The 24,675-nt window shown below is 44.0% G+C and overlaps 1 protein-coding gene across 2 annotated transcripts in view; it reads right to left on the minus strand.

Annotated features, from left to right (window-relative positions):
• Window positions 1-618: 618 nt before the first annotated feature.
• KIAA0040 (KIAA0040 ortholog) overlaps window positions 619-24,675 on the minus strand; it is a 58,657-nt gene continuing 34,600 nt past the window's right edge. For both annotated transcript variants that reach the window (XM_068242544.1, XM_068242545.1), the window contains one exon: window positions 619-1,484. In XM_068242544.1, the coding sequence (XP_068098645.1) occupies window positions 1,043-1,342 (300 nt within the window). In that variant the 5' untranslated portion in view covers window positions 1,343-1,484 and the 3' untranslated portion in view covers window positions 619-1,042. The remainder of the gene's footprint in view (window positions 1,485-24,675) is intronic.

Below are 24,675 nucleotides of genomic sequence, written 5' to 3' on the forward strand. Positions count from 1 at the left end.
CTGAAATTGTCTCACACTGCCTCCTAGTGACAAATGCCCATAAATACACATTACAGCAGTACTAATTAGAAGCAGGGAAATGTAACAAATAAGACATAAAAAAATGTGCTAAAATAAATTGGCCAGGAGCACTTGCAAGCCTTGGCTGCTAAAGGGTTAAAGAGAACCCGAGGTGGGGTTCTTCCATCGCAATCCATATACAGAGGCTGGGTCTGTCTATAGAGCCCAGTCTCTGTTGCTAGTTAGTTCCCTCCAAAGCCCCCCCCCCTGCGCGCTGTCAGACCCCATAAAACACAGCCGCGCTACGCGGCTGTTTACCTCACTACTGTCAGTCTCGGCTGCTCCCCCGCCTGCTGAATCGCTCCGGTCCCCGCCTGTGTCCCTTCCCTCCAATCAGCGGTGAGGGAAGGGACGTAGGTGGGGACCGGAGCAATTCAGGAGGCGGGAGAGCGGCGAGACTGACAGTAGTGAGCTAAACACAGCCGGCTGCGACACGCTGCGTGTCGCCAGCGCGGCTGTGTTTTATGGGGTCTGACAGCGCGCAGGGGGGGCTTTGAAAGAAACTAGCTAGCAACAGAGGCTGGGCTCTATAGACAGATCCAGCCTCTGTATATGGATTGCGATGGAAGAACCCCACCTCGGGTTCTCTTTAAAGGAACGATTCAAGACTGATTGTGCTTTTCTGTTTTTATACGATACGACCTGAACAATCTAATCAAAATGCGATTGTTCACTAAAATTGCATCGCTAGTGGGCACTTTTATGCTGTCATATATGTGCTTCTTTCCAAAAATGACCTCTTTCATACAAAGCTCTTATCTGATTATTACATTCAGAAAAGTTTGCATAAATATATGTGGAATGCCACAAGTGCCAGTATCCACTGCTTGACCTATTGATGGATGGCGAGGCTACGCACATGTATTGCATATGTCATAACACTTATTGATATGTTATTGCGAAGCTAAAACAGCTGTCTTGTGCTCATCCACAAACGATGAGCAGACTCTTGTCCAATCCATTAACGTTCACAGGCTCAAAACTATACAGAAAAAGATGGGCTCTTCTCCACCAACATGATAGGTTTGGCTTGAGGGGATGGAATCCAGAAGTCCTCCTCATCATTCTTTTTCTTTTTCTTCTTGCCCGGTGGGGGTTTAAGCGTATTGCTTTTTCTGGTCCGACAACAGCAGAAATGACAGCAAATGATGCTGGAAATGATCAGGACAAGCAGTGGCAGCGCGAGCAGTACTCCCAGGCAGATGCTGTTGTAGAGTCCCTGTTCATGTTTATTTTGTAACTTGTCAGAGATGCTTTGGAAGAAAGCAGTTATTTGTTCCATGATGGGCCTTGTAGCTCCTTGGTGGTCGTGTGACTCTATGATTTATAAGCTGATGTTGTGGAAACTCATGGCAACGAGGTCAGGTACGTGCCTCAAATTCTAAAGGACGGTCCACCTGCTGTGCAGGAAGGCTGACTTCACCCTGTGTGGTTAAAGATATATAATTTTTTACTAAATGTAAACGAGAGATCTATAAAAATAATTTCAACAATCTAGGTACACACACGGTTTCCTGATATCAATCAGTCACCTGGTCTACCGCTCTGCGCCATAAGATTTCATTAGAACTCTTGGGGCATGTTCACTTAATTGTGGTAAAATTGGCTTCGCGCTGCCTTATTGGTACTTATGCAAGTTACATAGCGCACATTATGCAATTAGCGCAACCCTCATTACTTTGGCAACAAGTATCTTGCTACAGTTACATTGCAATAGCAGCAGGCATATTACCTTTGTAACGCAGGTTGAACTAATTGCTCAATGTGCACTACATCACTGCTGCAAGAACCGATAAAACTGCTGTGTACACTCCTAACACTATCCCCCTGACCTAGCATTAACCCCTAACCTACACCTTACACTAACCTCCCCTATATCATTAAAGCGGTTTAAAACTCTGACAAAATATTCAACAAAAATGTGTTTTCCTACTTTTTATAACCCATACAATTATCATATTGCTTTTGTGCACAAGTATTATTATTCATTTATAAATTATAACTTCCCAAAGTTCAGTTTATTTACTTTGAAAACTGCTGGTGCATTTTATTCATAACTGTTGTAATTCTGTTTTAAATGCAGCCATCAGTGATTTCTGACCTGTGTTTCACTCCAGGACTCATTAGCATAAGTTTCTGCACAGCCAGAGAATGTTTACTTTATTGTATCAAGTAAAGAATGTATACAGAAGATAAGCTTATCACCAGTTCGGATGCGCTGCCCCTGCAGAAGAAAAAGTCAGTCCTGTGATGTAACCCTTTAAATGCTGTTTTACTAAAAAAAGTTAGTATATTATATACTGTAAATAATCTTTTAGAGCAAAGAAGAAATACTGGGTTATATTCCACTTTAAACAACCTTACCTATATCTAACATGAGTCCCACTATCTACGCCTAATATTCTGTTGTAGCCGAAAAAAGGTCAGCTATACCTGTGCCAAAGCCAATGTGGTTTATGATGGGAAATATCTGGATTTCAGCTATATACGGTAATAGCCGAGCCTTGGCGCCGATTATGCTGCCCAGCCGCCTGCTGCATGCGTAGCTGGAGTTCGCCTATATAGTAGCTGCACCACGGCACCCAATTTACTCATTGGATGCTTTAAATCACATTGCGGATTATGGCAGTGCCCTAGTGTAATTTACGGGTTGTGCTCCCAAATTAACTGATTTGACTTTTAAAGCTTTCTGTAATTACACTTCTTTAATAGAAATCATGTAAAATACTCAGCTTTGCACCCCTGCACTAGATAGCTTGTCTCCATCTATGAACTGCAGAAAATAACCAAGCTACTTTCTAATTAGCAACACACTTCCTGTTTTAATTTGAACTCTGTTCAGACCAGGCGCTGAAAGAATGACACATCCTGTTTGTGTTGGGACTGGAAATTACCCACAGCTCATTGTATTTGTTACTTAAAAGGAAAATACTAAGTGGTTTAAGTTTCTGCTCCAACCATAGTGTATGCGTGTTACAACTTTACTTTAATATGTTTTAAGTGAAACTCTTGGCTTCTAGAAAACCCACAAAACACTCTGAAACTACTTTGATTAAAATGTTCTCTTTAAAACATTTAACAGATAAAGCCTTGAAGAAGAACGAGTCATCAGTAGGTCTGTAAGACTGATATTGTGGTGAAACCCCTCCCATGATGTGATGTCATGACCATGGTCATGATTTTAGTTTGCTGTCTGTGAACCTTGTTGCATTGTGGGAAATAACAGCATTTTCCAACTGCCAAGCAAGCAGCATCTCTTTGTGCATAGAACACTCAGTAACGAACATTCTGTAAAGATCACCTGGCAGGACTGAAGATGTCGCCACCTGTGATAAATTTCAGAATGTAAGTCAATGAGAGGAAAGTTTTTACAATAGGCAAACACTGACTAAATAATTTGCAAGAGAATATTGTAAAAAAAAAACAATTGTATTCATTATGTTATTTTCACTACAGTTCCTCTTTAAGGCCAGGCGCCAACTGCAGATCGCTACTTGCAAATCGCTTAGCGTTTTTCCTAGCCTTTCGTACAGCAATTTTTCAGCAATTTCTGGCAACACCTTAAAATATTTTTTGCTGTCATGATAAAGTCATTAAACAATCCACAGTAGAGTCGGCACCATCGGTTTGTAATAAAGCTCTTTTATTCCATCAAAATAGTGCAAAAAGTAATCTGTAGCAGCGGCAGCCGTGCTGTTTCGGTCTATGCGACCTTTCTCAAGCCGCTCAGCATTACATCTCCATTCAGCATTACATGTAATGCTGAACGGCTTGAGAAAGGTTGCATAGACCGAAACAGCAGGGCTGTCGCTGCTACAGATTACTTTTTGCACTATTTTGATGGAATAAAAGAGCTTTATTACAAACCGATGGTGCAGACTCTACTGCTTGTTGGAGTATTACAGTGCGGAGTACTGAGAGTCTGGGCAAATCAACCATTCCACTCCTTCACACTGGACAAGCATGATAAAATCATTATTCTTGGTCCATCATATTCTCTTGCCTTCTGCACCAACTCTGTGTTGGACACGGGACTACACTTTCCATGATCCTTAGTGGTGACAGTCAGCTGTTAATGCCCTGCTGACATTCTTCTCTCCTATATCTCTTAGTGGCTTTGCGGTGTCCTCCGTGCACAGCTCCGATGTGTTATGTTATCCCGATGCGGGTCAGGTGGCATGTCAGGAAGCCATACAAGCACACCACAAAGTCACTGGGAGCTGCAGGAGGGAAGAAGACCGGCGCCCAGAGGATTCATTAGGCCCCGTTTACACTTTGGTACGCGTTTTTTTCTTTCTCTATAGCAATGCATTGTGAAAAATATTTCAGTTAAAACGCGTTAAAGAGAAACAGTGACCAAGAATTGAACTTCATCCCAATCAGTAGCTGATACCCCCTTTTACATGAAAAATCTATTCCTTTGCACAAACGGATCATCAGGGGGCTCTGTATGGCTGATATTGTGGTGGAACCCCTCCCACAGGAAACGGTGAGGACCATGGTCCTGGCAGTTAGCTGTCTGTGAACCTTGTTGCATTGTGGGAGACAGCTGTTTACAGCTGTTTCCAACTGCGAAAAAAGCAAGCAGCAGCTACATCACCTGCCAGCAGTAAAAATGTCACCATGTGATAAATGTCAGAATGTAAATCAGGGATTTAAAAGATTTTACAATGGGCAAACACTGACTAAGGGCTGAGACACACCAGAAAAGCTCCCCAAACGCTAGAGGTTTCAACAGCTCTTCCCAATGTAATGCTATGTTTTTTTTTTACAAAACCTCATTGCTCCAGTGTGCACAGACACATAGGATAACATTAGCAGCAGATTTAAAAACTCAAAACGCTCAGAAAAACTCCTCTGGTGTGCACCAGGCATAAATCATTTATACATAATTATTGTAAAAATGAAGCACTTTTTTTATTACTTTATTTTCACTGGAGTTCCTGTTTAACCTCCCTGGCGGTCAATTAAAACCGCCAGGGGACAGCGCAGCAGTTTTTTTTTATTATTATTATTATTTTTTTTAAATCATGTAGCTAGCCTAGCGCTAGCTACATGACAGCCGCTGAGCAGCGGCATCCCCCCACCCCCTCCGATCGCCTCCTGAACGGGATTTCCATTAGGGCTTCCCCCGTCGCCATGGCGACGGGCGCGATGACGTCACCGAAGTCATGGACGTCCTGGTCCACCCCTCTGCGCTGCCTGGCACTGATTGGCCAGGCTGCGCTGGGGTCTCGGGGTGGGAGGACACCCTCTAACGCGCCGAGGAATCAGCAGAGAGCGGCAGCGATCGGTGAGTTCACGCAGCTAGCAAAGAGATAGCTGCGTGCAACAACAAAAAAATTACGCAAATTGGCCCAGCAGGGCCTGAGAAATACTCCTGCGAGACATAGCCCGAGCTCAGCTTGGGCTTACCGCCAGGAAGGTTAAGTGTGAAAGGTGCCATAGGAAAACATGAGACTTACTTTGAAAATCAGTTGACCTTTCAGTTATAACTGAGAGCAACTGATTACTACGGTACTTTTTAGCACTTTTTAAATTGCAGATTGCTGAAAAGTTATTTTAAACAGATGGTTAAAAATTATCCCCTAGGAGAGTAAAAGTTAACTGAATTTCTGCACGTGACCTAATGTCAAAGGTCACGGCTAATTCTCATGTTTTGCTACCCACTATAATGTTACTATAAACTTTATTACAAAAAAAAAATTGTATTCTGCTGTTATTTTTGAATGACGTGTAGTCCTAATAAGACGTTTGAAGCTATTTCAATCTGGGTTGGGTATAACAAGACTTATAAATGAAACATTGCAGTATTTGATACATTCTACAGAATGTCAATACCGAACGCTAGCTGGACAGAAATAATTGCCATGTCTGTGTATTTTAATTGCTGTTCGATTGAAATTTTTATTTTATGGAGTCGTTGTTAAACACATCAAGCTAGAGGCCTCTTTATTAGAATCCAAAGATCAACAGATAAAGATAAACTGCAATTAGAGGCCGGGAAGTAAACGTAACGCAAAGTGTACAGGCAAATGTCTTATAGAAATTCCATTTCAATTTAAAGGATGGATAAATCACCAGCAGATGTTATCAGATGAATAGACGTGCATTCTGTTCTCTCTTCCTGTTCCATGAATTCGTTCCTCGAGATAACTTAGTGTTATTACAAATACAGATTTAGACAGGGCTGTGGAGTTGGAGTCAGAGTCGAGGAGTTGGAGGAATTTTGGGTACCTGGAGTCGGTGGTTTCATGAACTGAGGAGTCGGGTGATTTTTGTACCGCCTCCACAGCCCTGGATTTAGATAGTGGCGTAGCAATAGGGGTTGCAGAGGTAGCGACCACATAGGGACCAGAGGGCCCTCCTTCATACATCTTATTAGCTTTTAATTGGTGCTATGTTGGTAATATACACCTCTATATGTGCATTGCATAATGGTAATCCTTAACTAACTGTTTCCTTACTCAAAATACACCTCTCTGACACTGCAGCTTTACTTGATAGGTTTTGGGGCTCCCTATCAATACAGTGCTTGGGGCCCCATATAAAACTCACACAGGGCCCAAAGCTCCTTACTTACGCCCCTGGATTTAGATGCTGAGTGGCGGAAAAGATGGCGGGATGTGATGGCAAGTAAAGTTAAGCTATACTTAGAGAAATACTTTTGCAGATTGGTATGTCCATAATCTGTAAAACTTGCTCATTAAAGAGACTCTGTAACAAAATTTTCAGCCTTGTTTCTTCTATCCTATAAGTTCCCATACCTGTTCTAATGTGGTTTGGCTTACCGCAGCCTTTTCTAGTTGCACTGTCTCTGTAATATAGCTAATCTTCTTTCCTTTGTCAAGCCTTGTCAGCCTAGAGAGGAATGTGCTGTGATAGGGAGAAGTTATGCACACCTCCCCTACGCCCCCTGCAGGCTCTGTGTGTGCAGAGGCGTATCTAGAGGGGTGCAGGCATGGCATGTGCCATGGGCGCCACAGAACCATGGGCGCCATGCCTGCCCCCATGCCTCCTCATCACTCAGACCTCAAATAAGATTAATTCTGTTATCTAGGGAACGTGGCTACTTCATTAATGTATGGAGGGCACACTTGGCTTAGTGTAAGAAAAGAGGACAGAGAGGAGATAAGAGTTATTTCCAAAAAAGGAACTTCAGCAGTATCCCAAGCCAAGATACTGCTGAAGTTTATAGGCAACTACTGTATAATACATGTACATGAGAAAAAAAACTATTTTTAGAGGGGAAGGGGGCTCTGACTGGGGTAGGGGGGGGGGGGCGCAATTTCATTGTTTGCCATAGGCTCTATATTACCTAGATACGCCCCTGTGTGTGTGTGCTGTGTGTATGAGTCTCTGCTCACAGCCAGCCTGTCTGTGACTGTCTGTGACATTGTGAACAGCTATGAGTGCAGAAAGATCAGTTCAAAGCCCAGGCAAGCAGCCAAGTCACAGTGAAGTCACATTTGAGAGGAGGCTCTGCAAACAAGCACCTGCTCTGATGATGTATTTCCTGTTTGGCGGCCATCTTCATTGTTTACAAAAACAATGAATAAAACAGTGATTTTATCACCAAGAAAGCAGCAGGAGCAGTGAAAATGTCACAGAGGGGGCTAGGAGAAGACTACAAACAGGCTGGTACTTTTATTTATGTAAGCTTTTCACAGTACAGATTCTCTTTAAATACCTGTGCCATAACTAGGTTTCAGAAGAACTGCCCAATTCTGAATTACCATGGGAACAGTAGAGTTTCTGTAGAAACATGGAAAACAGGCAAAGCGTATCATATAAGGGTAATCTGCAAAGTAACAGCCTTTTGCTTTCATCTGCAATGCAAAGGTATACTTTCAGTGAAATTTAACTTCCATCTGTCAAATTAACCTATTCACTCCCTGCATATTATGTGCACCTCATGTGACTGCAGAATGCAGGTAACTATTTGTTCAGCAGCCCTAGGTAGTAAAAATCTGACAGATCTAACAGGTTTTGGACTAGTCCATCACCTCATGGGGGATTCTCAGGGTATTGTCTTCAAAAACACTGAATAGCAGTTGCTGAGTGCAACTGAAAAATGTTTGCAAACATGTAGGGAGGCCAGAATCTTTGTATAAATCATTTTCAGGAATTCTCTTTGTAAGAAATAAAGGAACTGATGAGAAACCCCCATGAAAAGATGTATGGCTTATTTGTCAGATTACTCTGTACTATAAGTGACTGAGACAATGGAAAAAAGTAATTTATAGAGCATTTTACTCTAAGAAATCTCCATCTTACAAATATGTGTATGCGTGTATTTTTTTTGCAATATTGATCCTTTAGGCCATATTTCCATTTAAAGTATACGTCAAGGGAAAAAAATACACTTACCTGGGGCTTCCTCCAGCCCCTGGCAGCCGTCCTGTGCCCTCGCCGCAGCTCCGGTAGCTCCCGGCCCCCTCCCCTGCAGAAGCCGACCTCGCCAGCTCGGCTTCTGGGTCCTTCTCCCTCCGGCTTCTTCTGCGCTCCACCGCTGACGTCATCAACTGCGCAGTGCATCGCTGATGACGTCAGCAGTGTAGCGGTTGAGCGCAGAAGAAGTCGACCTCGCGAGGTCAGCTTCTGCAGCAGAGAAGACCGGTAACCGCTGGAGCCACGGCAAGGGCACAAGACGGCTGCCAGGGGCTGGAGGAAGCCCCAGATAAGTGGATTTTTTCCCCCTGGCGGAACCTTTAATCCATTGCGTTTAGTTGCATTAAGTTACATTGCATGTCATTTGGCAAATGGGATGCAACCTAACGCAAGGCAGTGCAAATAGGGCCTGAAGCAAAGTATTAAATGGCAAGTACTAATGGGTACTATTTTTTTTTTTTAAGAAAAATATATGAAGACAGAAAATAAATCCTGGTAACCGCAAAAGTGAGTAAATACTGCAGCTGAAGACAAATCCGCAGCGGTCACAACTGCCTGTGATAGTATAAGAGGACAGAAATAGCAAACAGACATTGCAAAAATAGAATCCTGGTCAAAATGCTTTTCCTGTCTCCTTTCTAATGTAAATGAGCTAGATGAAATAGCATTATTTGTCTTCAGCAGTTGCTATAAAGGGTAACGTCTTTCTGAGTCAAGTCATAGTTCCTAACCTAACCTCTTCTCTCACCACCTGAACACAGAATGAAACCAAAGCAACCTCCTCGTGTCTCATATAGGAAGGAGAATGGTCAAGTAATGATGGTAAGACTGTGTACAGTATTTGCAGTGACATTTGGGAACACTCTGATGAAGTTATCTGATGAAAATACTGCAAAGTGTGCAGAGCATTCGGAAACAACCACAATGTAGTGTTAAGGGGGACTTGGGTAGCAATACCTCCTTGATACAGAAATCAACTCTACCACACGGAATTCATCTTGTATATTAAAGTCGCTCATCTCTAGCCAGAACTGAAATGCACAGCCAAGCAGGGCCCTTTATGACTCCACATTCATTTAAACACACTTTGCCATTACAGTACCACCATTGATATAGTCCTCCATTGTTCAAGAATCTGTGGACTCATATTGCCCACATCTTCGTGTTGTATAATCTAGTTGCAGGACAAGGTCAGTAATGGATCAGTAATGAAGAATATTGCCAATATCTATAAAATGATTTCCTGGATGGCCTAAGATCATTTTAAACTTTCACTCCGCGCCAACACTAACCTTAGCCTCTGGCCCCTTAAAATTGTCCCTCCTCTGCTATGCCACACACTAACCTTAAAGGGAACCTAAACTGAACGTTAAAAAAAAGAGTTTAACTTACCTGGGGCTTCTGCCAACCCCCTGCACCCTCCCTATGCCCTTTGCCATCCTGGAACGATCCTCCGGTCCCCCGCATTACGATTTCGGCGACTGGGCCTGGCCATGGCCACTGTGCCTGCACTACCCTGACTGTGCGCATCCTCGATCACGCTCCCATCTCTGGGAGCATCCTGCGCATGCGGAAGCGTGATCTAGTACCCGCGCCGCCAGGGCCGTGCAAGTGCAGTGGCCATCAACTGGTCCTGTAACCAAAATCAGAACTCAGCTGCTGCAAGAGACCGGAGGATCGTTCCGTGACAGCACGGGCAAAGGGCGTTTGCAGGGGGCTGGTAGACGCCCCAGGTTAGTTAAACCCTTTTTTTTACTGATCAGTTTAGGTTCCCTTTTAAGTGAACCAGGGGTGAAAATAAACTGATGAGATACAGTGGGTTGCAAAAGTATTTGGCCCCCTTGAAGTTTTCCACATTTTGCCATATTACTGCCACAAACATGAATCAATTTTTATTGGAATCCCACATGAAAGACCAACACAAAAGTGGTGAACACATGAGAAGTGGAACGAAAATCATACATGATTCCAAACATTTTTTACAAATAAATAACTGTAAAGTGGTGTGTGCATAATTATTCGGCCCCCTTTGATCTGAGTGCAGTCAGGTTGCAAAAGTATTTGGCACCCTTGAAGTTTTCCACATTTTGCCATATTACTGCCACAAACATGAATCAATTTTATTGGAATTCCACATGAAAGACCAACACAAAAGTGGTGAACACATGAGAAGTGGAACGAAAATCATACATGATTTCAAACATTTTTTACAAATAAATAACTGTAAAGTGGTGTGTGCATAATTATTCGGCCCCCTTTGATCTGAGTGCAGTCAGTTGCCCACAGACATTGCCTGATGAGTGCTAATGACTAAATAGAGTGGACCTGTGTGTAATCTAATGTCAGCACAAATACAGCTGCTCTGTGAGGGCCTCAGAGGTTGTCTAAGGCCCAGTGCACACCAAAACCGCTAGCAGATCCGCAATACGCTAGCGGTTTTGGGAGCTGATTTCAGAGCGATTCTAGGTATGTTTAGACAGGTTTTCTAAACATACCTAGCGGTTTTGCGTGCGTTTTTGTGTAGCAGATTACACATATTGTTACAGTAAAAGCTGTTACTGAACAGCTACTGTAACAAAAATGCCTGGCAAACCGCTCTGAACTAGCGTTTTTCAGAGCGGTTTGCGTTTTTCCTATACTTTACATTGAGGACGAAACGCTTCCGAAAATCGCAAACGCGCAGCAGGAGGCGCGTTTGCGGCTTGGCAAAAACCGCAAACCGCCGGTGTGCACCATCCCATTGCAATACATTAGACAAGCGTTTTTAGAGGCGGATGCGGCCGGCGGATCGCTCCAAAAACCGCTCGGTGTGCACTGGGCCTAAGAGAATATTGGGAGCATCAACACCGTGAAGTCCAAAGAACACACAAGACAGGTCAGGGATCAAGTTATTGAGAAATTTAAAGCAGGCTTATGCTACAAAAAGATTTCCAAAGCCTTGTACATCCCACGGAGCACTGTTCAATCGATCATTCAGAAATGGAAGGAGTATGGCACAACTGTAAACCTACCAAGACAAGGCCATCCACCTAAACTCACAGGCCGAACAAGGAGAGTGTTGATCAGAAATGCAGTCAAGAGGCCCATGGTGACTCTGGACGAGCTGCAGAGATCTACAGCTCAGGTGGGAGACTCTGTCCATAGGACAACTATTAGTCATGCACTGTACAAAGTTGGCCTTTATGGAAGAGTGGCAAGAAGAAAGGCATTGTTAACAGAAAGCATAAGAAGTCCCGTTTGCAGTTTGCCACAAGCCATGTGGGGGACACAGCAACCATGTGGAAGAAGGTGCTCTGGTCAGATGAGACCAAAATGGAACTTTTTGGCCAAAATGCAAAACGCTATGTGTGGCGGAAAACTAACACAGCACATCACTCTGAACACACCATCCCCACTGTCAAATATGGTGGTGGCAGCATCATGCTCGGGGGGTGCTTCTCTTCAGCAGGGACAGGGAAGCTGGTCAGAGTTGATTGGAAGATGGATGGAGCCAAATACAGGGCAAACTTGGAAGAAAACTTCTTGGAGACTGCAAAAGACTTGAGACTGGGGCGGAGGTTCACCTTCCAGCAGGACAATGACCCTAAACATAAAGCCAGGGCAACAATGGAATGGTTTAAAACAAAACATATCTATGTGTTAGAATGGCCCAGTCAAAGTCCAGATCTAAATCCAATCGAGAATCTGTGGCAAGATCTGAAAGCTGCTGTTCACAAACGATGTCTATCTAATCTGACTGAGCTGGAGCTGTTTTGCAAAGAAGAATGGGCAAGGATTTCAGTCTCTAGATGTGCAAAGCTGGTAGAGACAAACCCTAAAAGACTGGCAGCTGTAATTGCAGCAAAAGGTGGTTCTACAAAGTATTGACTCAGGGGGCCGAATAATTACGCACACCCCACTTTGCAGTTATTTATTTGTAAAAAATGTTTGGAATGATGTATGATTTTCGATCCACTTCTCACATGTACACCACTTTGTATTGGTCTTTCACGTGGAATTCCAATAAAAATGATGCATGTTTGTGGCAGTAATGTGACAAAATGTGGAAAACTTCAAGGGGGCCGAATACTTTTGCAACCCACTGTAAATATTTATCTTCCTACTCCTATAAATGATTTTAAAGAAGAACTCCAGTGAACACAATCTAATAAAAAAGTGCTTAATTTTTACAATAATGATGTATAAATAATTGCCCATTGTAAAAAATGTTTCCTCTCCCTAATTTACATTCTGACATTTATCACATGGTGACATTTTTACTGTTGGCAGGTGATGTCAGTGGAAGGAAATGCTGCTTGCATTTTTGGCAGTTGGAAACAGCTGTAAACAGTAAAACAGCTGTTATTTCCCACAATGCAATGAGGTTCACAGACAGGAAACTGTCAGGACCATGGTCCTGACAGTTTCCTGTGGGAGGGGTTTCAATACAATATCAGCCATACAGAGCCCCCTGATGATCCATTTGCGAAAAGGAAAATATGTCTCATGTAAAAAGGGGGTATCAGCTACTGATTGAGATGAAGATCAATTCTTGGTCACGGTTTGTCTTTAAGTATCCATGTTTTTTTTTTTTATATTTTTTTTTTATATTTGAACATTTACAAAGTAGGTTTAATGTTTTACTGTCTCTTAGGGCCCTTTCACATTAGGGCAGATTTTCTGCGTTTCAACGCAAAGGGTAAAGTTTGCGTTACCCAAGGTGGAATGAAAGTCCATAGACTTTCATTTTAGCTTTCACATATAACGCAGCCTTTTTGTGCGTTGCGTTACACTGCACCCAGGCGCAGTTTTTTGGCCGACGCTAGCTTTATGCGTTACAATGTTAGTCAATGTAAAACGCACACTATGCGCGTTTTTAATCCATTAACGCAGGCAATCAGTCCCAGAATGCAACAGAGGAACAATGTAGAAAGTTGAAAACTAAAAGAAAAAAAAATTAACTGCGTTTTTCTATGTGCTGTAACGCATTGAAAACGGATTAAAAACGCACACTCACTGCAGTGCAACGCATATCAAAACGCATTAAAACGCATACAACAAAACGTATGCTTTGAGCGTTCTCCAACGCACCCTGTGATGTGGAAGAGCCCTAACCAGTGGCTGCTTATTCAGTGTCCCATAGTTAGGAAACACTCAATAGCAAGGGTGCCCACACTTTTTCGGCTCGCGAGCTACTTTAAAATTCGCCGAGGCCAGGAGATCTACCGACGTTTTAATTGCACCAACCCCCCCCCCCCCCCCCGAAACGTAGCTAGGTACAGGTCCCCTCAGTACAGGTTAGCTAGGTACAGGTCCCCTCAGTACAGGTTAGCTAGGTATAGGTCCCCTCAGTACAGGTTAGCTAGGTATAGGTCCCCTCAGTACAGGTTAGCTAGGTATAGTTCCCCTCATTACAGGTTAGCTAGGTATAGGTCCCCTCAGTACAGGTTAGCTAGGTATAGTTCCCCTCAGTACAGGTTAGCTAGGTATAGGTCCCCTCAGTACAGGTTAGCTAGGTATAGGTCCCCTCAGTACAGGTTAGCTAGGTATAGTTCCCCTCAGTACTGGTTAGCTAGGTATAGTTCCCCTCAGTACAGGTTAGCTAGGTATAGGTCCCCTCAGTACAGGTTAGCTAGGTATAGGTCCCCCTCAGTACAGGTTAGCTAGGTATAGGTCCCCCTCAGTACAGGTTAGCTAGGTATAGGTCCCCCTCAGTACAGGTTAGCTAGGTATAGGTCCCTCTCAGTACAGGTTAGCTAGGTATAGGTCCCCCTCAGTACAGGTTAGCTAGTTATAGGTCCCCCTCAGTACAGGTTAGCTAGGTATAGGTCCCCCTCAGTACAGGTTAGCTAGGTATAGGTCCCCCTCAGTACAGGTTAGCTAGGTATAGGTCCCCCTCAGTACAGGTTAGCTAGGTATAGGTCCCCCTCAGTACAGGTTAGCTAGGTATAGGTCCCCCTCAGTACAGGTTAGCTAGGTATAGGTCCCCCTCAGTACAGGTTAGCTAGGTATAGGTCCCCCTCAGTACAGGTTAGCTAGGTATAGGTCCCCCTCAGTACAGGTTAGCTAGGTATAGGTTCCCCTCAGTACAGGTTAGCTAGGTATATGTGCCTTCAGTACAGGTTAGTTAGGTATAGGGCGGGCACATGTAATCACTTACCTCCCTTCAACTGTGGAGGCTTGTCATCTCCCCGTACAGGCCTCCCCGTACAGGCCATGTGCAGCAGCGATGCGGGCAGCCATGACACCTCGTGCATGCAGCCTTCATCTCACAGACTGCTGAGGAAGCGCTCCAGCGGCCAGCGTGAGAGGAGGCGGAAGTGTTGCCTCCAGCGCCGCCCCCAGCCATGACACTGCCGCCCTGGCCTCTCAGCCGCGCCTCTCTCCTCTCCTGAACAAATCAGCGGCCAGCAGCAGAATCTGATAGGACGCGGCCAAGCGGCCGCGTTCTACAGCTGCTGGCCACAAAATTCAATGGGATGCGGCCAGGAGGCCGCGATCTACCAATCAGGCGGTCGCGATCTACCGGTAGATCGCGATGGACCTATTGGGCAGCCCTGCTCAATAGTATTTTGTCTCTCCCTGTCCTCAGAAGTTCTATTTTGCCAGGAAAAAAAGTATGGCTGTAATTTGCTTATCAGTGATGTGTACTATATTCCCCACAAGCTACCGACAAGACAGAAGCTGTCACTTCCATGCCTAGAAATTAAATCTTTCAGGCAGCAGAATAAAGCAAGTAAAACAGCCTGGTTATTAATGTGTTTGGCACTATACATACACACGTTTATCTCATCATCTCATGTTGCGTCGGGCAAACAGATTTGCAGATATGGCCTTAATCATTTTATGATGGAGGCATTTACATTACAAACCTATGTATGATCAGAATACAAGCTGGATTGCCACTTTAGCTTGACTTATATAGACATACACATAGACACACAACCACAGGTTAGAGTTCTCCCCTTATTTGGCACCAGCTTCAGCTTACTGCTAATGGTTATAAAAAGATTGTTTCATGATAATAGTTTACTGTCTGCATAGAGCAGCCATTCTCAACCGGGGTTCCGCGGAACCCTGGGGTCCCGCGAGAACCCTCCAGGGGTTCCGTGTCAATTTGACACTTCCGCGGGACATTATAGTCCCGCTTCTCCATAGGCTTGCAGCAGCAGAGCAGAAGGATTCCTTCATGCTGCTGCGAGTGATGCTGCGGATGGATCTATAAAGCAGCCGCATCACCCGAAGCCAGCTCTATAGTTCCGGCACGCACGGGAGTTGTAACAGGATCCCAGCTTCAAGGAAGGAGGAAAGGACTTCAGATGGTAAGTATGGGTTTTTTTTTCCCTGCACTCCCTGACACCAATGACAGCAACCAGAGAAAGGGGGCAGAAAGCAGCACACAAACGAGCAAAGCAGCCACAGAAACGGGGGACAAAGCAGCCACAGAGAGGGGGGGAAAGCAGCACACAAATGGGCAAAGCAGCCATAGAAAGGGGAGACAGCAGCGAACAAACGCATAAAGCAGCCACATAAAGGGGGGACAGCAGCACACAAACAGACAAAGTAGCCATAGAAAGGGGTAACAAAGCATCCACAGAAACGGGGGGCAAAGCAGCCAGAGAAAGGGGGCAGAAAGCAGCACACAAACGGGCAAAGCAGCCATAGAAAGGGGAGACAGCAGTGAACAAACGCATAAATCGAATGAAAAGCGATCGGAAAAATGAAATGACAGTAAATCTACTGAAAAATCTCATTGTGTCCAGCATGAGCTCTCCGACCAAGCTTGGTCGGCTACAGTGCTGTTTTCTGAAGCACGTATCTCAACCTGTCTCTCACTGTTTTTTTTTTTTTTTTGTTTAAAGGATACCCGAAGTGACATATGACATGATGAGATAGACATGTGTATGTATAGTGCCAAGCACACAAATAACTATGCTGTGTTCCTTTTTTTCTTTCTCTGCCTGAAAGAGTTAAATATCAGGTATGTAAGTGGCTGATCCAGTCCTGACTCAGAAAGGAAGTGCCTACAGAGTGACCCTCACTGATAAGAAATTCCAACTATAAAACACTTTCCTAACAGAAAATGGCTTCTGAGAGCAAGAAAGAGGTAAAAAGGGGAATTTTCCTATCAGTGAGGGTCACACTGTAGTCACTTCCTGTCTGAGTCAGGACTGAGTCAGCCACTTACGTACCTGATATTTAACTCTTTCAGGTAGAGAAAGAAAAAAAAAGGAACCCAGCCTAGTTATTTGTGTGCTGGGCACTGTACATACCCATGTCTATCTCATCATGTCACATGTCAGTTCGGGTATCCTTTAAGGTTTTCCAGCAGGGAAGTTCAAATGGCCATTAGATCTTCTTCATAGTTTAAAATACAGAGTGTAGTTTGTAAACTGAAAATAGTAGAGAATTATGTAATGTTATTAAGTAAATAAAGCTATATAACTGAAAATAAATGTAAGAGACTTTTCTTTTCTTCTAATGTTCTATCAATTATCCGTATTAAACATACAAATCATTATATCATAAGTTTTTTTTCGCTTCAGTTTCACCTAAAATGTTTTTGTCAAGAGTATTTAGAGAAGTGATCAATGATATGAGGTCCAAAGGTGTCCCTTACCAGTTCATAATTAGGAGTACTCATTTATTTAAGAGAAAGTATGCTTTGCATTTTAGCCAATAAAAATAGTTCCAGTAAACAGCATTTCCTCAGCAGCACTTCTGAGCAGAATCAGCGCATTGTTGCATACGTTAGGCTACAAACTACTTGGCGGAATTTCATGATGCGTGGTGTCATGAGATTCTCTCTCACACAGAGAAGCAGCCTGACAGTCATGCTCCATTTCTGGGAAAGGCTCATTATGCCAGGGAAGATATACTGTATAAATCTAAATATTTACAGCCCTCCCTTCCCCTTTGCAGAGTTATTGAACTCATAGCTTACGGGAAGCAGTAATATCAGCTCTTGTGAAACTCACAGGCTGTGAAGTAGTGATGAGAGTTCTGAATAAACGCAGGGCAGCAGAGTCTGAGCACACAAACCCCAGACAAGATGAAACACAAAGAAAAAAATTGCAACTATGACACAATTACCACCAGCTCGCAGGAACATGGTGTAGCCAGCAGTGCAATCAGCTGGTAAATAGCAACAGCCTGAATCACAGCCCCAGCCCTGCCCAGGAATGTGTTTTTTACATCTGCTTTCATTGCTAAGACCTAGCAACAACATTGTTTACTATCAGCTGGAAACAGAATAACTGCCTTTTTCATATGTCTTCCCTGAATAATGTCTACAGGAGCTGAGATGCCTAAAAATGAGGGGATTCACATTAGATTTCTGTAGACTCCAGCAGTCCAGTCACAAATGTTTCCTGCTCCTCTGCAGGTGCTCAGTTTCAGTCAGCAGTTGATTCACTATCTATCCTACAGTAAAGTGGCCATGCGCAAACAGAGCATAGCAATTTAACTGTAACTTACGCTACCTGAGTAGGGCATGTTGTGCAATTAGCGCAACCCTCATTATACGGGTAACGCTTGCGTAGCTACGTTAATGCACATTATGCAAGGGTGTCTGTGCAAAATAGGGGGTTCGGCGCATGGTGCTCAACGCTGAAACTACTGTGTTTCCCCGAAAATAAGACACTGTCTTATATTAATTTTTGCTCCAAAAGATGTGCTAGGGCTTATTTTCAGAGGATGTCTTATTTTGGGGGGAAAAATGGTAATTTTTCTATACAAAATGTATATACTGCATGCAATGCTGAAACACAAGCAGCATGCACAGAGCTTGTGGTTTACAGATATTGGCTCTCACTTACAAGAAATTGATTCTGCTGATCATGTGGGTAAGAGTCTATTTCTTGCAGGCAGAGAACTCTGTCAGGATCCCCAGAGCTATGATAGGATAAGCTGTGTGTCCTGGGAAGAGGTGAAGTGCTGCTGATGCTTTTCACGACAGATCAGGAGAGCTGGCTCCAACAAAAACACAAATTGCCTGACACACATGTATAGGACTGTAGAACTCACATTATACTGCTGGTCTCCTGTATCCAGACTTTGTATTGAGCGTGACTTGGTGATGTCATGCAGGCTGCTGACAGGTAGGGCTTACATTCGGGGGATGTCTTATATTTCAAGCATGCTAGGAATTCCTGCTAGGGCTTATTCTCAGGGAATTTCTTACTTTAGGGGAAACACGGTAGGCGTCTCCACAGCAGTAATGTTATACTGCACAGGGTGATCACCGGACCCCGAATTACATCTCGTCGCCTCGTTACCTTGACTTTGAGTCGTCGCAAATCAGAGGGGGAATAGTATTTAACGCTTTGCGAAAAGGTTGACACCGCTACACCCCACAGACAACAGACCGTGCAGGTCCAGGTCAGCAAAGCCCATAGACAATATACTGTAAGTACAAAGGGAAAAAGTCCACACCGATCCGTTAATCTCTCCTTTATTAGTGGACATATCCAGAGTAAAACACCATCACATCTCAAGCTGACATGTTTTGGACTTATTCAGTCCTTAATCATAGCTGTGATGTGATGTGATGATGTCTTACTCTAGACATGCAGACTTTTCCCCTTTGTACTAGTATTTAACGCTGCCGGGAATTTGAGCAGCAACAGGGTGAGCCGTCATCCAGCTCACCCTGCGCCCAGCTCACCGGCGGCATACATATACGTACACCGTCTGTGGCAATTGAATCACATCAACGTTTGGCCACAGCCGCACCCGGACACAAGAAACGTTGTTTTACAGCAACGTAACTGCACCATGTGTGAAGCGCTGACACACGTGGGGTATCAAATTATAGCAAGAAGGCACTTGGTTACCAGCAGTTGAGAGGCTGATCTGTCCAACAAAATGTGAAAGAGGCCAAACTGTTCCTCAAGGAAGCTGGCAATCTAATCTCTAACACATGTGTAGTGCTTTGTAAGCAGCACAGACACCGGCCACTTTCTGCAACAAAGACTTCCAGAGAAGCAATTTACTGTAAAGGTGTGAAAATAGTTTGTGTTGCCTGGTAAGATCACCTAAAGACATACTCTTTGTCCGAAATGTGTGAGCCATTTTGTTCCTGTTTCTTGCAAATAAAGTATAATTCCTTTTCAATGCTTAACACTTTCTGAGTGAGGCCTCTCCACTTTGGTTGTTTTGATCCTGTAGGTGACCAAGCCGGGCCCCAATGCTGTACAGAGGCGTTCCTAGGCAACAGCCAAGGCACACATAATGTTTCTATGAAGACAGGAGGAGGGATGATGGCGCTGGGAATGATGGAGTGGCTTCTGCGGTTGCTTAAAGGGACACTTAAGTCTCTGTAAAATTATGAGTTTTACTCACTTGGGGCTTCCAGCAGCCCCCTGCAGCTGTATCATGCCCACGCAGACTCCATCAGATGCTCCTGGCCCCACCGGCAGCCACTTCCGGTTTCGGCGACAGGAGCCGACAGGCCGGGAACACGAGTGATTCTTCGCGTTCCCAGCCAAAATAGCGCCCTCTATGCTGCTATATGCTATATACTATATGCTATAGCAGCATAGAGGGCGCTATTGTGGCTGGGAACGCGAACAATCACTCGCGTTCCCAGCCTGTCGGCTCCTGTCGCCGAAACCGGAAGTGGCTGCCGGCGGGGCCAGGAGAATCTGATGGAGTCTGCGTGGGCACGATACAGCTGCAGGGGGCTGCTGGAAGCGCCAGGTGAGTAAAACTCATTTTTTTTTACAGAGACTTAAAGCGGACCCAAACCAAACAATGTTTTACGTCAAAATATTTAGTTGCACCACTCTGACACATACAAAGATAAACACTGCTTCAAGCTATGAGCATTTCAGTGCATGCTTTTCACCCATCTCTTTTCATAATTAGGGTTATACAGGTGGCAGCCATTAGCAATTCCTCCTTTGCTGGAAACCACCTACTCCACCAGTTTGCCGGATTCTGTCCCGGCGGATCGCTCAGAAACAGCCTTTTCAGTCCGCTGATAGACTGTGCACACGCTGTACTGTCTGCTAAAAACCCGCCCAGTGGGAGGTGCCGATGGACCCGTCGTTTGCTTCAGTATGACTTGTGTACGAGCCTTTAAAGAGAATCTGTATTGTTAAAATCACACAAAAGTAAACATACCAGTGTGTTAGGGGACATCTCCTATTACCCTCTGTCACAATTTCGCCGTTCCCCGCCGCATTAAAAGTGGTTAAAAACAGTTTTAAAAAGTTTGTTTATAAACAAACAAAATGGCCACCAAAACAGGAAGTAGGTTGATGTACAGTATGTCCACACATAGAAAATACATCCATACACAAGCAGGCTGTATACAGCCTTCCTTTTGAATCTCAAGAGATCATTTGTGTGTTTCTTTCCCCCTGCATCTCTCATGCACTGAAGTTTCAGGCTGCTCTTTTCTTCCTGCAAACAGCTTTGCCCTTGTCTGTAATTCCTCACTATGTGAAAGCCCAGCCAGCTCAGAGGACGATTTATCCAGCTTGTAAAATATAAGAGAGAAGAGAGAAGCTGCTCTAATCTAAATAACACACAGGCAGTGTGCATAGAGGGCCTGGAAGGGGGAGTTCATAGCAGAACCACAACACTGAAGAACTTGGCAGCCTTCCAGACACAGGCCGACAAGTCTGACAAGAGAGAGATAAGTTGATTTATTACAGAGACAGTGATAGTACAAAGTGCTGCAGTAAGCCAGAACACATTAGAATAGCTTTTGGAACTTGTAGGATGATAAAAAACAGGATGCAATTTTTGTTACGGAGTCTCTTTAAGCAAACTCAGTAGACCTTGAGGGACACCTGTACATGCATAGATTTTCAGACAGCCAAGAACAGCCAGGTGTATGAGGCTTAAAAAAACAAAAGCTGTAGATGTATCCTGCTCCATTGTAGTTAATACAGGATAAGGTGCATCACTTGTATTCTGGTGAGAAACCTCACCCCAATGTCACCCATGTGAGGCTAGCAGTGCACGGTAAATTTACTAATACTAATGCAAGTTAGGTAGTGTTGATTGCACAATTAGTGCAACCTCCGTTACCAAGGAAATGCGTTCTGTGTGCGTTCCTCAGGTAACCTGGGTTATGCTAATTGTGCAATATGTAACTGGCATAAGTACCAGTAAAATTGCTGTGTACTACCTGCGTGCAAGATTTAAGAACATGTTCCTATGTGTGTGTGGCTAATCTTTTATTGGCTATTCACAACTGGCATGGATACCGTCCTCCTCCAGCGGCAGCCACTGCGTGCTCTAAGGAGCGCGCAAATGGTTCTTTAAAGTTCTTATAGCTGCGGCGGGGTGCGGGACGGCATCACTGCCGCAAAGTCTAGGGTATTTAAATTCTGGCCACTCAGCGCTCAGTGCTGTTTCATCTGAGCAGCTGCGGCGTGTTGTCACACCGTCTTCTTTAGTCAGTTCTGTCACTAAGTCCTGCCAGTCAGCCCTGTCACTACACCCTTCCTGTCAGTTCTGTCACTAAGTCCTGCCAGTCAGCCCTGCCATTAAGTCCTGCCACTAGGCCCTGCCAGTCAGCCCTGTCACTACACCCTCCTAGTCAGTCCTGTCACTATATTCTGCCAGTCCTGTCACTACGTCCTCCTGGTCAGTCCCGTTATTACCAGTCAGTCCAGTCATCTTGTCCTATCATTCGTTCTTGCCATCAGTCAGTCCAGTTGTCAGTTCAGTCTAGCTCTACCCTCCATCTGATAGGGTTATAGGTTGTCCTTCCCTCATCTTAGGATTCGCCCATCCTGTTCTTCTCGTCACTGGTGGGGCCACCCTGGCGGTCATGACCTGATAGGCACCAGGCAGCAAAGTAGTCTGTCACCCATAGGTGATGGCCCATCAACCCTTGCGGAGTGCGCTGGTGAAGACCCGTGCCCACTTAGACTCCAGGCCTCAGGGGCGCCCGCACCAATCACTGGTGTCGAGATCAACAGGACCTTGACAGAGTGCATGTAAATTATACACTGCTTATATGTTGTGGCATCTATACACCTTCTCCTATGATGCTGAAGTACAGAAGTGCCCATGAATTGGCCTTAAATGTGTTTTTTACACCAGCAGGTGTATGTCACCTGACTTTACATACCCTTACAAAGCCAGTCAAGCAGACAAAGCCAGTCAAGCAGACAAATATCAGTTAACAATTTGTTTTGCCCATCCCATGCTCTCCAAAAGAAGAACCACACACTACGCAAATATTGTATCCCTGTGGCAAAAGTGTAATAGATGGTGAAATGTAATTTTGTTTAATACCATTACGGAATTATGTGAATCCCTATCAGCAAAAAACAGCAGTTTAAAATATATTATGAATAGGGGCACTAATCCTGTTTTCTAAATATATTCCAGAGATCACCAGCAAGGTTTGGTAAGATAATTATACAGTACCTTGTAATAAACTGTAGCTATGTATTATCTAAAGAATTTAACAAGCCAGAACACCTTTGCTACTGTCAAAGAGCTGTTAAGTTATAATTATGACTGCCTATCAATATAGAAAACCTTTCATTTTCATTGAAGGATATTTCACATAATACTTCAGCCTAAAGCTGCTCACGCACATCAGAAGACAGTCCAATATTCGGATCAGCTAAAAATAGCGCTAATAGATTTGGGCGCGGCTATATTTCTAATGTTAATTATCGTTTTTGTAAATTTACACTCAATTTTGTATATGTTTGGGCGGAAGTGCCTAAAATCGATATTTTACGTAAATCGATAAAGTAAACTCGGTAATATTCCTAATTTTGTTGTGGAATTGGTAATATCGGTAAGTTAAAGTTTATGATAATATATCAGAACTAATATCATAACGCTAAATAAAGAAAAAAAGTCAGTCATAACGATAACTTAAAAAGTCTTTTGGTGTAATAACGGTAAATGAACATGTTTAATGATGGAATGTAAGCAAATTCTGTCCAAATACATATAATTTTGTAATTACGAAAATATAACATTCACTGTACAGATGTAATAACGATATTTGACATTTCTATTTACGATAATATATGAAGTATTTACGATAATTTAGGGTTAGACACCACCAGGGGGGTGGTTAGGGTTAGGAACCACCAGGGGGATGGTTAAGGTTAGGCACCACCAGGGGAGTTTTAAGGTTAGGCACCACCAGGGGGGTGGTTAGGGTTAGGCACCACCAGGGGGGTGGTTAGGGTTAGGCACCACCTGGGGGATGGTTAAGGTTAGGCACCACCAGGGGAGTTTTAAGGTTAGGCACCACCAGGGGGTGGTTAGGGTTAGGCACCACTAGGGGGTCTAGGGGTTAGGGATAGGTACAGGGAGGGTTCTGTGTCAGAGTAGGGTTAGGTACATTTAGGGTTAGCCACCACCATGGGGGGTTAGGCACCACCAGGGGGGGTGGTTAAGGTTAGGCACCACCAAGGGAGGGTTCTGTGTGAGAGAACAGTTGGGTTAAGCTGTGTTGTTGAATTACATTACGATATTTAACGTTATTATATTTTCGTTTTCATCTCACATCTGTTTTATACCTGTAATAATAATAATCAGAATTATCAATATTACATTACAAATACCGTTAAATTATCGATATTTCTAAATTACGATATTTTTATTTTCCCGATAAATCGCGCCTAAATTTGACCGCGACTTTTTTAAATGTACGCCCAATATTGCCTCAGGAAACTCAACTCTATGAGCAGAACTACAAATAAAAACACTCAACGTAGCTTTCCTGGCAAGGCTGTGAAGTAGGCATAAGCAGACACCAGGTTCCTGGCGGCTTTCCGGCATCCTATGTGTATGGCTCCAGGCATGTCACCTGATGCGTGTCAGGTCATGTGACACACCGGGAGCCATGCACGGATGCCGAAAAACTGTTAGGAGCCTGCTAGGAGCGGTAAGTATTTTAAGGCCTTGCAACACCCCCTCCCCCCCCCCCCCCTTCAAGGAAAGAAGGTCAGGCATGCAGGTTAGTTGAGACTTCTGGTCGCCTGAGTTCCTGATAATGGGGAGTTTGCTGTATTTATATTTCATTTCTTGTGTAAGTATATACAGAATATGAAGGAGTCGGGGGTACCCTAAGCAACATAAATAGATAGCTAAACCTTTAATAAATGATTAGGCAACATGTCCCCCAAACTACAGAATTAGGTAGCATGACCCCCAAAACAACATATTTAGCAAGCACGTCTCCTCAAACAAGTCCGCAGCATGTTACCAGATCGTGCCCTGTCCAGCATTGGTGTACATGCAAAGAGAAAA

The sequence above is a fragment of the Hyperolius riggenbachi genome, chromosome 6, assembly GCF_040937935.1.
Source record: "Hyperolius riggenbachi isolate aHypRig1 chromosome 6, aHypRig1.pri, whole genome shotgun sequence".
NCBI lineage: Eukaryota > Metazoa > Chordata > Amphibia > Anura > Hyperoliidae > Hyperolius > Hyperolius riggenbachi.